General features: G+C 40.1%; 1 protein-coding gene and 1 long non-coding RNA gene across 8 annotated transcripts in view; one reads left to right on the top strand and one right to left on the bottom strand.

Moving 5' to 3' along the window:
- LOC123956356 (plexin-A2-like) overlaps positions 1 to 14,118 on the bottom strand; it is a 60,354-nt gene that overhangs the window by 2,007 nt on the left and 44,229 nt on the right. Inside the window, exons 18-29 of the mRNA XM_046028486.1 lie at positions 13,408 to 13,551; positions 12,693 to 12,927; positions 11,862 to 12,004; positions 10,381 to 10,649; positions 8,533 to 8,599; positions 8,000 to 8,146; positions 6,432 to 6,591; positions 5,711 to 5,814; positions 2,301 to 2,397; positions 1,612 to 1,811; positions 1,216 to 1,385; positions 668 to 880 (exon numbers count right to left, since the gene is read on the bottom strand). Coding sequence (XP_045884442.1) covers positions 668 to 880; positions 1,216 to 1,385; positions 1,612 to 1,811; positions 2,301 to 2,397; positions 5,711 to 5,814; positions 6,432 to 6,591; positions 8,000 to 8,146; positions 8,533 to 8,599; positions 10,381 to 10,649; positions 11,862 to 12,004; positions 12,693 to 12,927; positions 13,408 to 13,551 — 1,949 coding nt within the window. The remainder of the gene's footprint in view (positions 1 to 667; positions 881 to 1,215; positions 1,386 to 1,611; positions 1,812 to 2,300; positions 2,398 to 5,710; positions 5,815 to 6,431; positions 6,592 to 7,999; positions 8,147 to 8,532; positions 8,600 to 10,380; positions 10,650 to 11,861; positions 12,005 to 12,692; positions 12,928 to 13,407; positions 13,552 to 14,118) is intronic.
- The window catches only part of LOC123956358, an 82,444-nt gene that overhangs the window by 41,436 nt on the left and 26,890 nt on the right, over positions 1 to 14,118 (top strand). For 5 of the 7 annotated variants that reach the window (XR_006821517.1, XR_006821515.1, XR_006821512.1 and 2 more), the window contains one exon: positions 2,294 to 2,410. This is a non-coding gene — a long non-coding RNA (uncharacterized LOC123956358). Of the gene's footprint in view, positions 1 to 2,293; positions 2,411 to 12,708; positions 13,727 to 14,118 lie in introns of those variants that run through there. The other 2 variants (XR_006821516.1, XR_006821513.1) reach the window with 2 other exon arrangements.

The raw sequence follows: 14,118 nt of genomic DNA, 5'->3' as shown, positions 1-14,118 counted from the left end.
TTCACGATTTGCATTCATAACTCAAATGCAATCGTATTTATACATGAGAAATCTGCCATAATTGCAGTAGCAGGGAGATCTGTTTCACCAAACCAAGCGCTCATAATTTGTCCCCAACAAAGGACGAGACTTCACAGCAGCACATATGAGAAATGTGTGAGAGATACGGAAAAAGTAACATGGTAAAAGATAAAACTTCAGACGAACAAGACCAAAATATGTCAAAATTAAGAAAACCTCTCAGATGATGGGATGTGAGAGGGAATAAATCAATCAACCACTGTTCAGACATATTTGCAGAATTGTATAATAAAACCATGAATAGTTACTAACAAAAAATACAATGTGATGGAGCTATTAAAAGACAATTCTGAAATCATGATTCTCATTTTATCCAGAATTGTGCAGCTCAATATCCAGTAATAAGCCTCACCTTACTACTAAATCCAAACCTTAAGCCAGCACTAACAATAACCTTTAACATAACAAACCTTATCCTATGTAAACCTAACCTAAACTAAAACAAATACCAATTCAAACTTTCACCTAAAACACAGGCCCTGATTCTTCACTGACCCCTTGAAGAAGTGATGAGTCCTCAGTTTGGGGGATTTCAATATCTTCCTTTACTTGTGAGGGGTCTACACACACACGCACACATACACACCTTTCTACCCAGCTTTTGTAATGCGGTATGTCCTTGGCATAGAGTAGTTTGGTGGAGGGTGAGTCTTTGCCCAGACGGTGTTCAGAAGTTGAGCAAGAGTCCATAAAGGTTTGTGCCACCACAGACAGACAGGCGTCCGTGATGCTGCTTTTGTGGATGTCAAACACAAACTGGGGATTCTTGATCACATTAACCCAGAAGCGCAGGGGCAGGCTGCAGATATCAAATGAGTAAAGAGAAAGAGAGACAGAAAGAATTTGTATTTGAAGTTTACTTAATATGTGGACAATGTTCTTTTTTGTTTGTTTTTTCTTGACCAATCCTGTACTGACTTTTCAAATTCACTTTAGTAATGAGAACAAGATGTAGATGGAGCTTAGCAAACACTTGAGTTACAGATTGTGCAAGAAAATAATAGCTAAGTTCTGTAAAGAGCAGCAACAACTGAAAGTATAAAAGAACAAACACAAAACACACAAGAGAATAAGATAAAATGAGATATGGGTGCACCCTGGCACAGTCAAGGTCAGGCTCCCTCTCTTTCTCACCAGTTGCTCTTCCAGGTGTGGCGAACGTCCATGTCATGGATGCCGTGCCTGTCAGCCTGCTCGTCCAGGAAGTCAAACATGTATTTGATTGCCAGAGGCAGGGCAGTGCCCCTACACACAGTGCTGAACAGGGTCTCAAACAGGTCATCCACAAACTTCTGCAGTGTGCCCTATAGGAAACAATGCATAGAGTTAAGACTTGTAGTGTTTCATGACTACATGAAAGGTTGAGCTAAAGAAAACAAATGTGTCCAAAATTATTCTTAAATCTAACATCTTTAAGAACTTTGCAGCATTTATTTCAACTCAGTTGGTTGCAGATGTTACATTAAACAAATAAATGTAAGTCCAACATATTGTTACCCTGACAATAATAATTGTAATAATATAGCATACCTTTGTTGCTAGTAGCCTCGTCAGGTAGATCTCAGAAACCATCTTGCTGCCACGCTCGCCTTCTTTCTGGTCTCCATGGTCGTGATTCTTGACTAAGTGCCAAACTTTGACCCCACTCTCCAGGTCAGCGGTCAGCATGGGCACACGGGAGTGGGGGCTGTCCGGGCTGGTGGGTGTGGAGCGGAAGGGTACGTCCACACCTAGATGGGCAAATGTCGGATATAAAGAAGATATGTATGCCAAAATGCTCTTGATGCAGTTTGTAAATAGAAAATATCTCGTCTGATGTTTGTCAGACAAGGACTTGCTCAAATGGAAGGAAAGTCACATTTGTTTCTCAGATCTGAATTTTAGACAGACAGCCCTCTTTGTAATCTGCAAGTGAGCAGGTTGGATGTGTGTGTTTAGACTGTATAATAACTTGCTGTCCTTTTTGTATTGGTTGTCATAGTGATGACACAGACGTGCACTCATTCACTGAAAGCACTTTTTCTATCTGGGCTCTGGTCCACACTTTCTGTCTCTCATTGTTTTTTGTTTTATTTTGTTTTTTCTGTCATCCTGTTTGCTATTACATGTGTCGTGTTTTTGTAACGTTCACAGATCATGGTAACGACACGAACAGATGGTCTAACACAGCTGTAAGTTCAATGAATGTTAAGTATTTGTATTTCTTAAACAGAACTGACCATATCTGCTGATACTCCGTGGGAAGCTGGCTGAGGAAGGAATGTTGAAAGAGGACATCTGTTTGGACACCAAGGCCACCACACAGCGCTCAGACACCTGGAAGACAAAGGTAAAGCTGACAGTTATTTTTATGAATTTGTGGCTTGCAGCTGTTGATCAAAAGTAATCATGGTTGGAATTAAAGAAATTCCAGGGATTTGCAAAATAATGATTCCGATGTTTTGAAATTCTTCCTTGGGCAGTCAAGTCACAAAACTTACAATAACATATAATGGCCTTTCAGTAAAATATCCCTTAAAGATCAACAGTAGACATCTTCTATCATCATCAGCTAGATAGAAATACAGACAGCACACACTGATCACAACAGCTTCAACTACCAAATAGGACCAAATCTATCCATATTGATATCTACAGTATATCGATGGAATTCCTCAAACTTAAAGTGCAGATACACTTCACTGAACTAAACATCAAATTTAAAAGCTGAACTTTTCATCAGTGAGAAAAGGGGAAGTCCTTTGCATGGCAATATAATTCACTTGGGTGAAGGAATCAAAACTAGGTTTTACCACACTAATATGGAGCTCAAAATTAATTGCATTTATTTCTATGTATTTGGTGTATGGCAGCCCTTATTTTTCATGATTATCTGTTTCTAACAGAGACAACTTCAGTATAACTAAATGAACTGAACTCAGATTAAACCTTTTAATAATAAATAATAACACTCAGCTTTGCCTTGCTGTGGGAAAGAAGCTGGTGAGATGTTAGTCAAATGCAAAGGTTTTTGAACTGTGAGGCAGTAAGAGTGGAAGGGGGGTGAGAAGAGAGCATCGTAAGGTCAAGATACTGCATGAGGTGAGAGGGACAAATGTATGGTGGTGTTCTAAAAAGTTGATTTGGCCTGCTTAATTGTACTCCTTCTCCTAGTCATAACTCAGACATGATGCACACATTTTTAGATCCAGTGTAACTAACTGCCTGAGAATAACATGTATTATCTCCAATATCCGTTGCGAATGCCATAAATCCACTTAGAAGTCATGCTGTTAAAAAAATAGATAGCACCTTCTAGCTCCAGAACCTGCCAGAGAATCATCATGTTTTTGAGTTTTCTTCAGTGTCAACTGAATCCAGTGATAGTTGTCTGTATGTTCATGGGTACATTGCAAACAGGAATTGCTCATAGCTAAAGTTGCCACTTTTCCAAAACGCCTGGTCAATTTGTGTATGGTTTGTTCTTTGATTATTTCATATAATTTTGTTTTTTCTGTTTTGAAACCAAAATTGAAAAACAGATAAAAAGAAAACAAAAAAACAAACATCTGGAAAAACAAAGCAGGTGCATTTTGTTCTATTTTTGACCGATGTTGTATCCCTACTGGTTTTCAAACTGACTGGCTGCTGTACAAATGCCCCTGTTGTTCCAACAGCTGTGATCATCCAGCCAGAGGGAATGATCACCAACCCTCCGCAGTGCACCAGGTCGCTCCCGCGCGACCTCCTCTCCCTCGCCCTGTACGGTCCAGCACCCCTTCTATGGGTTGTGTTGCCAGTGATGAAGTCCGATGCTCCTGATTTTACGCATAGCCTAATCCATATGTTACTGCAGCGGAATGCTCTCAGCAGTGTGCAACTTTCTAAATTCTCATGAAGAAAACAGTATAGAGAGGCTGAACGAAAATTACATGAACCTATAATCCGTGTATGATTCCTTAATATACAGCTCGCCGATTTAACTGATGAACAGTTCATGTTTGCTGTGTACCATTGGATGTACTGACAACTATGACTGAATTAATTTGATACTGAAGAAATCTTGAAAACCGGAGGATTCTTAGGCAACTTCTGAGGTGTTCCTGTTCCTCTCCCAGTTGCTAGTGAGTTACAAACTGAACGGTGAGCCTCCTGTTTTTCTAACTGAAAATCCACCTATGTTGACATTCAAGCTCATATTAATTACATTTTATCAGGCACTGCCCTCGCCCAAGTGTATCTACTGCAGGTTTGTCAAGTGTAACACACAAATCAAACACATTAAATATCAAAATCAATATTTTTTTGTTTTGAAATGGAAAAACCAAAAAACAACTTGTTTTTTTGTTTTTTATGATTCGGTTTTGAAATGAAATAATCAAAGAACAAACATACACGGAATCTGGCCTAGTGTATGAAGTATTTTTGCAAATTAAATGCAAAAGACCTAAAACTCACCCACAAGTAAATCAAGTTCATAGTGAAATAGGTTTTTAAATGAATAGAGTATACTGGCTGCTGAATATTTTGAAGTTAGAATGGCTACAAGCAGAGCAGTGTCAATTCTTCATTTTGTCATTTTGGCGAGGTCATCTGTAGTAGTGATGGGAATTACAGCTCTTTGAATGGAGCCTGATCTTATGGCTGTGTTCCTTTTCCGAGAGCCGGCTCTTTCAGCTCCCAGAAGGCTCTTCATTTAGTACCAGTTCTTTTGATCACTGCCTAAGTTACATTCTTATTTGTTACAAGCAATAAATATCAAATCGGCTCTCAGACGGGAGCCGGCTACTGTCGTTCACTGCTAATACAAATCCAGCTTTGCAACAGAACAAACATTTCTACACCTGGCAGAGCGATTAAGAATGAAAGAGCGGAGTTGTTTATCTCCATGCCTCTATTGTCAAAACCTGATCAAAACACGCTTTTAGTGCAGAAGATTTCAGATTTCCTTTGTCTTTATTTCTCTCTTTGTTTAAACAAATGTATGAAGCACTGAAATATATGCTGTATGTGAGTGGTACAGCGATATTCAGACATTTGACTGACAAAGGAACAGGATGACTCATCCGAGTTTAGTGACCTGTGTAGTTGTATTTATGAGCTGAAAAAAAGATGTTGTAAAAGACACAGGCATGTTCGGTTGACTAAGTGTGCTTGTGACCGGGAGGTTGAAAAAAATTGGCAGGGGTGAGATGAGTGATGTGAATATGAATGAGTAATGCTCTGTCCTTCATCAACAATTTCTGCTGTGATGCCCTTGAGCAACTGGATAATTGCAGCTTTTAAAGAAGGTTGAAAAAGATTCAGGGTTTGCAGGAGTAAGACTGAAATAGCTTTGTAAGCTCAGTATTAATTAGAGCTGAAATGATTAGGCGATTGACAGATGATTCATTTGGAACTGTTTTGATCATTTATTAATCGTTTGTCAAACACTTGTCAAACTAACATGCCAAACATTTGCTCGTACCAATCTTCTTAAATGTGAGTAATTTCTGCTTTACTGAGTTTTATATGTTTGTAAATTGAAAATCTTTTTGCACAGGTGTTTAGACGAAACAAGCAATTTTAGTATGTCAGCTTTGGCTCTAGGATGTTTTTTTAGCCCTAGTGTTTTTACTAATTATTATTTTATTATTTATTAGTAACAGACCTGGTAGTGCATGAGTGTGTTGAGTCTCTTCCAGTCACTCTCTATCTTGGTGGTGATGTCCTCATCCTGCAGGACCACACGAGCTGTTCTGCCCTGCCGCCACTCTGAAGGCAAAAACAATCAATAGTGTCAATAGATTTTGACAATTAAAGTGATTGTGAACACAAATGACACAGTGTCATCACAGGGATTAAAGCTGCCCAAAGCAAGACGGAGAAACTGAACCTCTCCAAATCCCTAACCTGTGAAAGCCCCTTAAGGTATAAAACTACAAACTCAAAGCAATATCAGCCGCTACCTACAAGGTATCTTATTTACTTCCTTTGAAGATGCGTGTCAGCTGGATTTGTGCCGAGTCATTCAGTGCTAGATGACATGTTGTGGGCGTAAGCCTAAGTGTAGGTGAGCTGTCAGTAAGGTTTAACGTCAGTGTTGGTGAGTGTTGCTCTGGTTGGAGCTGTAAACAGGTGTGGGGAGGGGTTGTCTTCCAGAATCTGATGTTGAACCTTTTGTTGATGTTATACGTCTTCAGTAAACATCTGTGATAACTCCACTGACATGCCCATTCTGAAGTGTGTTCTTCCCTCCTGTCATTATTCCAAAATATTATGTGCCTTGGCAAATTTTCAGTCTCTGTTTCATCTCAGAATAGATAAGAATTAGACAATTAGTATGAGGAAATTAGTCTTTCACAGTGTGATTGCACCCAATGCAGCCTCACCGAGATCCATGTCTGCAGCCCGTGGTCGCTGCGAGTAGGGCATGTTCTTGTACACCGCATCCAGGATCTTCTCCTTTACCTGGGAAATGGTGTCACAGTTGAGCACCTTGACAGGGATTTCTGGGCTGTTCTCATTGTCTGGGTTCACACAGCTCAGCGTCTAGGGATCCAGGATGTACAGAGAGGGAGAGGAATAGGTAGGGGGGAGCAAGAGAAACAGACGAGAGAGAGAGAGACAGAGAGAGAGAGAGACATGTGTTACTTGCTAGGAAAGTCCTTTCATTACCTACTCCTCACCAAACTGTCCTGGTGGAGAGGATCTTGGCCAGAAAAGTAATTTCACACCTCCAGGATGTGGCTGTGCAGCTCTAGCAGGGGCATTAAACAAGTAATGAGACACAGACTCTCAGACTCTCCGACATGGATATCAGAGAGGTGTCATCCTGTCGCTGCCTGGCTCTGCATTGGAGCTAAAGCCTGAGGGGGAACTTATTGTGACGGGCTCGTGGAACCCAGCCAGCTTAATTTTAAAGGTAAGGTAAAAGAAAGAGGCATGTAGTGTTATACAGGTGGCCATATCAGAAGAGTCTTTACTGATTAGCAAACACTAGTAAGCATTTTGTAGACTCTTGAATTCTTGAATTATATTTATCCGTTAAAACACATGTATCTCCATTATATTTCATTATTTCTCCACTAATTAGGCTAGCAAGACTTGTCTTGTCGAAGTTCATCAAGTTTAGGGGACCTTAAGTACAATAGTTTGTTTGTTAGAAAAGTGCAGACAGAGCTGTTGATGAATTTAAAATCAGTACATTTACAGTATGGGTGGTCTAGGGGAAAAAGGCCTAACTACCACACAGACCCCAGTTGACTGTAACTCAGCTGGTCTATGTGGTGAAGTGTCCTTGAGCAAGACACTGAACCCCAAATTGCTATCAATGTATGTGTATGGGAGGGGGGAAAGTCACTTTGGACAAAAGTATTTGCCAAATGAACGTAATGTGTTGTAATTGGAAGCCAGTGAGGGGTTAAATCCCTATCTCTGCTCTAGAGACTGCTTTAGATTGATGGGGATATTTGTACATACAAGGGACGGGATGTCGAGGCGATGGCACGAACCCCCTTACATATATAATGACCTCCCAGTTAAGCTAAGAGCAGAAACTTAAGTCTACTCCCTCTGTAAAACAACAGTGGGAGTTAGCAGTGACAAGGACTACAATCAGTGGGACTTCACAATAAATGAAGGTGTGGGCCGGGGTTAAACTCACAGCTATTGGAATGGCTATGTTTACATTTTATGGCGTTATCTTCCCCGTTTTTTTTGAAGAAACTTTGTCTAGATCTCCTTAAACTTGACGAGATGGACGTCTGGCTAGGCAAAATTACTTGTCCACTACCGTCATGTTTTAGAAACTATCCAAATATTCAAAGCATTCATAAAATTACAACACAGCAGAGGCGCATTCCAAATTTCTGTGGATCTGTCAAGGCTCTTTGCCAAGAGATGTACAAAAATGAATACAACATTTTGGACTTTCTTTATTAATGTCTTTATGACTCACCAGCGTCTTGTACTCAATCTGCTGTCGAATGAGTTTGTCCTCACTGAGGGAATAGCGTGCTTCTCCGGTGATGGAGTCTATGGGTCCCTTCTCCATTTGCTGTTTGATGGCACAGAACAGCATGAAGAGCGGCTCGCCAGCACACTCCTTTGTTTTGGAAGGGAACCCAGGGATTAGAGTAAAAGGTGGGAGAAGGGAAAATGAGACATAGGAAGAGAGTGAGGGGAAGGAAAGAGATCTGCATTCATCAGCATGGACGATGAGACTCAGTAACTAGAGCATGACACATCAAACATAATAAAAAGGAGCTTTCTCTCCTTTTGAATTGCACAGCTGCAGATATGTTTGACTCCACAGGTAACCATTATCCCTCTACAATGACCATAGAACTCATCAATATCAGACAGTTAAAATGACAGCTACTATGAAAATATACACAGCAGTCTATTTCAAAATCAATGCTAATAATTTTAAGAAGCATTGTCATGGTATATCACATTGACACCTGTAGGGTGAGAGAGGTTTCATTTTACCTTGAGAAATTTGTGAAGCAAGAAAGCAAACCAATTTGTCAGCATCTTCTCCGCCACAGACTCTGTTCTGCAAGACAAGAAGAAAGCACACTCATTTGTTAGCAAGAGGCGTCCCACCGAGAGCCAGAGTGCTGTGATTATTCTTTTATAATTTAAGACGTAGAAGAGTTGGAACCAAAAAAACATGACATGGAGAGTTTACAGAGAAATAACATCCTTACTCAGCCGCTTGGCCTCAAAGGACACATACTCCGATATACTCTAAGTTAAGTGCTGGCGGTGCAGAACATATTTGGGTCGTGACATAATTGTGCAGACACAACTTTGATGTCCACTTCAAGTCTTTTCACTCATTTTCTTCCTCGCTATGTCTGCACCTAGTTACTTTGCATGAGTACAGATGGGAAATATTTTATGATTTACTTGTAGTAAATCTTGTAAATCGTGTAACAGCGCCCTTAAAATGGCATATAAGCCCTTTCTACTCTGAACCTGATCCAAAGCCTGCAGCTTTATAGCCACCAGTCACTTTCCCTCGTAAACCTGCTGTCTCTCAGTCACTCCTCTTCGACCCTTACCTGCATTTCAACCCTAACCTGTATTGACTGACTTCTGTTGACGGCATCCTAGTGTTTTCGCAAGAGCAGCGTGTTTTGGCTAAAAAGTTCTTGTTGTACTGGCTCCCATGTGAACTCATCCTTATATTTAATGAGTGTGCTTCAAATTGAAAGAGCCCTCTTTTTAAAAAAAAAAAAAAATACTCATGAAACATTCAGGAGGCTAGTCTCAGCACTGGGAAAACAATCAGCAGATAACCAGAGGTGAGAGATAGAGGGAGAGAGGCAAGAGAAGGGAGGAGAAGAGAGGTGATGGGGGAAGAAACGTGAGCTACAGCTGAATGTTTCATGAGTGGCACCAAGAAGATAAGTCAGACTGACAACAACTCTGCACTCTACACGCTGCACTCACTCTTCCCTATTAGTTTCTCTTCCTCTGCCAGTCCCTCCCACTCTCTATCACTTTTACCGCTCTTGTCTTTCACCTGTGTGCTCAGGCACCCTCAGACTCATACCGGCTGTTTCACGCCACTGCGCAAAACAAAGCTGAACAGAGGTGGGCTTTCCTTCACTGGCCTAGTTATTCATCCATCAGAAGTGCGGTAACTGGGCTGGAAAGAACAATGCACAAAGGAATTATCTATGCCAAAAGATAAGCAGCGCTGATCAGAAATTTTCGGGTTTGTGACAGAAAAGACCTCTAGTTTAAATCCTCTGAGCACGGTGGAAAATATGTGCAGAGAAAGTGAGGTTGGAATTGTGGGGTTTTATTCCAAGTCCAATTTTGACTCCTGAAATTCACAAGGAACGTTTGTACAATTTGTCAAACTTCTTACAATAATGTGTTAAATGTAACCTTCATGAGAGTTTCATTTAAAAAACAGTGATATCTACACTTCAAGGTAAATTGATTTGATTTTCAATTGCAACCGAGGTGCGGCTATCGCCGAACTGCCGAGCTTCTACAGTAAAGCAAAAAAAAGACAAGAAGGACAACTCTGCAGTGAATGTGTACAAATAATATAAATCATTCTCCATATAGCCTTCTTTTTTGATGATGCTTTAACTCATACTTATACTGTTCTCTTTTATAATTTCCAAAGTGACGTTCAGCTAAACAAAATGACTCGCAATATTCCAAAATGACTGATGGCACAAAATGAAAAACATTTAACATAACATTTCGGACATAACCGAAACCCTTTGTTGATGAACATAACACAAAGGCATTTTCCAAAATGTATTGTAAAAAGAGCTTTTTGTAATGCCACTTTTAATGCTACTGGCTTACCTGCGGAGCAGTAGTTTGGGGTGGTTCTTGCTCTCCAGGTTGCGTTCTATTAGATCTGAGAGCAGGTGTTTGAGGATGTCTGTGGCGTACTCCAGCCGGCCCTGCAGAGCAGTCATGATGAGCGAGGCAACATAACCGCGGTCACGCATGGAGAAGGAGCGCTGCAGCTCCAGTGTACGGATGAATGTCAGCAGGAAAACCTTGTTATTCACCAGCTGAGCAAACTGCTTCAAGGCTTTCTCCACATTCGCCTGTCCGCTCCCCGGCACCTACACGCATCACGCATTTTTGCACACACACAAAGACACACTTGCTCATTAGATGATGCTCACTCAAGGATGAGAAAAGTCATAACATAGATGGAGGAACATGACGACAGAATGAAATATATACAAAAATTCTAAGAGACCATCAAAGCATAAGTGCACCACAGATCCACTGGTGTGGTTACAGACTCATCCCAGTAGCAGTGACGTAACCCTCATGTGCAGGCCCTGACACGTCCATCCCCACTATGAAAACTTTGATTAGTTTCTAAATTTATGAAGAAGTTTACCAAGAAAATACTTAAACTAAGCTTCATTTTGCAATAAATAATTACTTCAATGAAAAAGTCTGGATGTTTAAGCTATAATCAGAGAGGCTCTTTAGAACAGAGATCTTTGTGACCATAATAACGGCTTGATTAAAATAACTATAATTGGCGGCAGCAGTCCAATTTTAACCTTGAGTACCTGACAAGTTGTTCTACAAATAATAGAAAGGCAAATGGTCCGTCATCAGAGTTTCTTTAAAATTAGGTAGAGAGTGCTTCAGAATTAAACCCTTGAGATCAGGACAACAATAAAAACAATCTTGGCCGTGTCGAAGAAAAATTTAAAAACAGGCTTCTAGAGTTATGATGAGACCAAAATCAGAACAAAACAAATCCTACCCGTGTAAAAATAATGCTTAGGGTATTTGTTGATAAACTGAAATGTAGATCTATTTGTAGAACCTCTGTACTGCATCCTTCAACATCCAACTTATTGATTCACAGGACTTTGAGGAAGGAATATATAAACCTTTGACAACCACATTTTACTATTGTGATGTAAAGTTTATGATGAAAAAAATAGTATTAACTGTTTGGGATCAGGTGTAGAAAAATAATTTGTTAGTTAAAGTTAAGAGTCAGAGACCAAAAAAGTTTGACTCAAAATAGCTGCATGACTGAGACTAAAGGAGGGTGCAAACTCAAAATAAAATCTTCTCACAAGCTCTTCCAGCTGGAATGGACACCATAAAACAAACAGACCTCAGACCACAGTGAATAGACTGACATTTGCTCACACCGCTCTGTTCGACGGTAGTTTGACAGCACTTGCCAACAAGCCAAAATCAATTTGGTTTGGAGTACACTGGAGCCTTAAGGTCAAGATATCAGAAAAATGGTTGAAACAGGATTCAAGCACTGCAGCCTTTCTTCAGAGGTTACTTACCTCCAGCTCTCTGAGCACAGGGTGATCATCGATGCCGGGGAAGAGAACCCTCATAGCGTAAGTGCGGTAGTCCAAGTAGGGGATGCCTGCTCTGTCCAGATCACTCGTTAACTCATTGATGTCTGTCTGCAGCTCTGCAAAAGCTGCATATGACAGAGGTGTACATTTCACCAAACATTTTGTAACATCTATCTTTTAAGCTATTCATCACAGTAGACCTAAGAAAATATTTTCCTTTCTCAACTGTTTCTGATAAACACTTATATATATATGCTCTAAGAACTGTGAAACAGTAACACTATGACAAAGAGCGATGAGTTTGGGAAGCATAACTTCATATAAAGTTTGACAAAATTTTTATATTTTGAAGAGAGTGTCCTGACATTTTTGGACTCACTTGTGTCTGTAAAAGGTATACAGGTTATACTGTATCTTACGCTTTATATTCAATTTTGGGTTTGTTAATTATGGATTTTACTATATAAAGATAGAAAAAGAACTGAGTTTTGACAAAGTTTGGTTGTTACTTTACTACAACTCAAAATACGGGTATCTTACCCCCAAATCTTCAGAGCTTTAAAGTGACCCATAGCTAGCTATCATTAATGACCATTCAGCTGGTCTTTCAATCATTTCCCAGCCAACATATATAAGTAAATGAATCTTCATTCAAAGAAATCATTTTGTAACAAAGCCACCACAAACATCAGACAAAACATCAAAAGATGATCAAAAGCTATAATTTAACTACAAATTAGAGTTCTTTTGGGAGTGTGAGTTTAATGAAAAAGACTTTACAATAGTTTAATCTCTCAGATCAGTCTCACTCACCCTCCTTGCACTCCAGAGCCACTCGGGATTCCAGATTGTCCATCTGCATCTGCAGGCGCTTCAGAGTGAGGTCGTTCTCGTGTGACTTCTGTCTGTAGGCCAGTAGGACTATAATGACGATGATGAGGAGCAGCCCTCCTCCAGCTGTGATGCTGAAGATGGCAGGAAGGGTGAGCAAGCTGTCAGACCGGATGTGAACCTCTCCTGGAGAGATGTGGAGTCCTCCTACTTGGACCTGGATAATAATAATAATAATAATAATACAGGCATAAACAGTATTTAAAAACAGTGTTGAAAATGCTCAAATAAAATAATTACTAATAAAAAAGGATGGATGTTACTGAAGAATTCATTTGGCATATACAATGGAGATATGGACAATTTTCTTGAACAGTCGCCTTTGAAGAAAACAATTTCTAAAAGTTCCAGGCACACAGCTTAATTTTCTTTTGACAGCTCTTTTCTCATTATTTGCAAGAGTGCCTGTCAATAATTCTGGAGGGCAATGTGCTGTAATTGGGAACCTACCAGACCATGAGTGACAGACAATGACAAAAGCCAGCGACTAACTGAAAGCCTGCCGGTGACCCACAAGCACAGCGATGTGCAGACAATCACTGACCCACAGACAGTGACCCACATCCATGCAGACAGGCAATCAGATGCACAGACGGACAGAAAACTGCCGGATAGACAGAAACACTTTTAGACTGACCAGGACTTTGTGCTGCCCGGTGAGGTTTGGTGGCTCACAGAGTAACTGAGTGTCAGACACAGTGAGAGAACAGGGCGTTTCTCCAATCAGTACTGTGTAATTCAGCCTGGCTCCACCAGATGCAGATGGCACCAGGTTACGTCCCTGCAACACAGTTAGAGAAGCAATTTACAAAACTGCAGAAAATAACAATATATCGCATAGAACAAATTACACACCAAAAGTAAACAGTTATTGATTGGGATCTTAACAAACAAAGGTCTGGTCTAAGGCATCAGGTGAAAATGTTTTTCTAATTATATCCACTGTGCGGTAAATACGCAGTACACTTCTCTGTAATATCAGTGTAATGTTTTTACGCCATTTGAATTTTCTCTGTTGTTGTTAAGTTTTCTGTTGTGTTTATTTCATATGTGTATTTTAAACCCAATAAATTATTTCCATGCAATTTTGGACCATTAGTATAATTACTGTAATCAACAATCTTAGTGAATTCATCAGTGCATTCTACACTATAAGCCACTGAGTCATGGTTTGCAGGAAGTCTGCAAAATTATTTTACCTAACAAAGGCAGATTGCTTCAAGATGCGAACCAATCTGCCATGCTGTTCCTCTGTGACAAACGGAGCAAAAGATGTGCAAGTGCACATGGTGAAAAAGTGAAAGGCAGATGGAAAAATATATTCCACAAACTACACCAAGTGGCTGTC

Source organism: Micropterus dolomieu, linkage group LG18, assembly GCF_021292245.1.
Source record: "Micropterus dolomieu isolate WLL.071019.BEF.003 ecotype Adirondacks linkage group LG18, ASM2129224v1, whole genome shotgun sequence".
Classification (NCBI taxonomy): domain Eukaryota; kingdom Metazoa; phylum Chordata; class Actinopteri; order Centrarchiformes; family Centrarchidae; genus Micropterus; species Micropterus dolomieu.
This window is presented reverse-complemented; position numbering and strand designations above follow the sequence as displayed.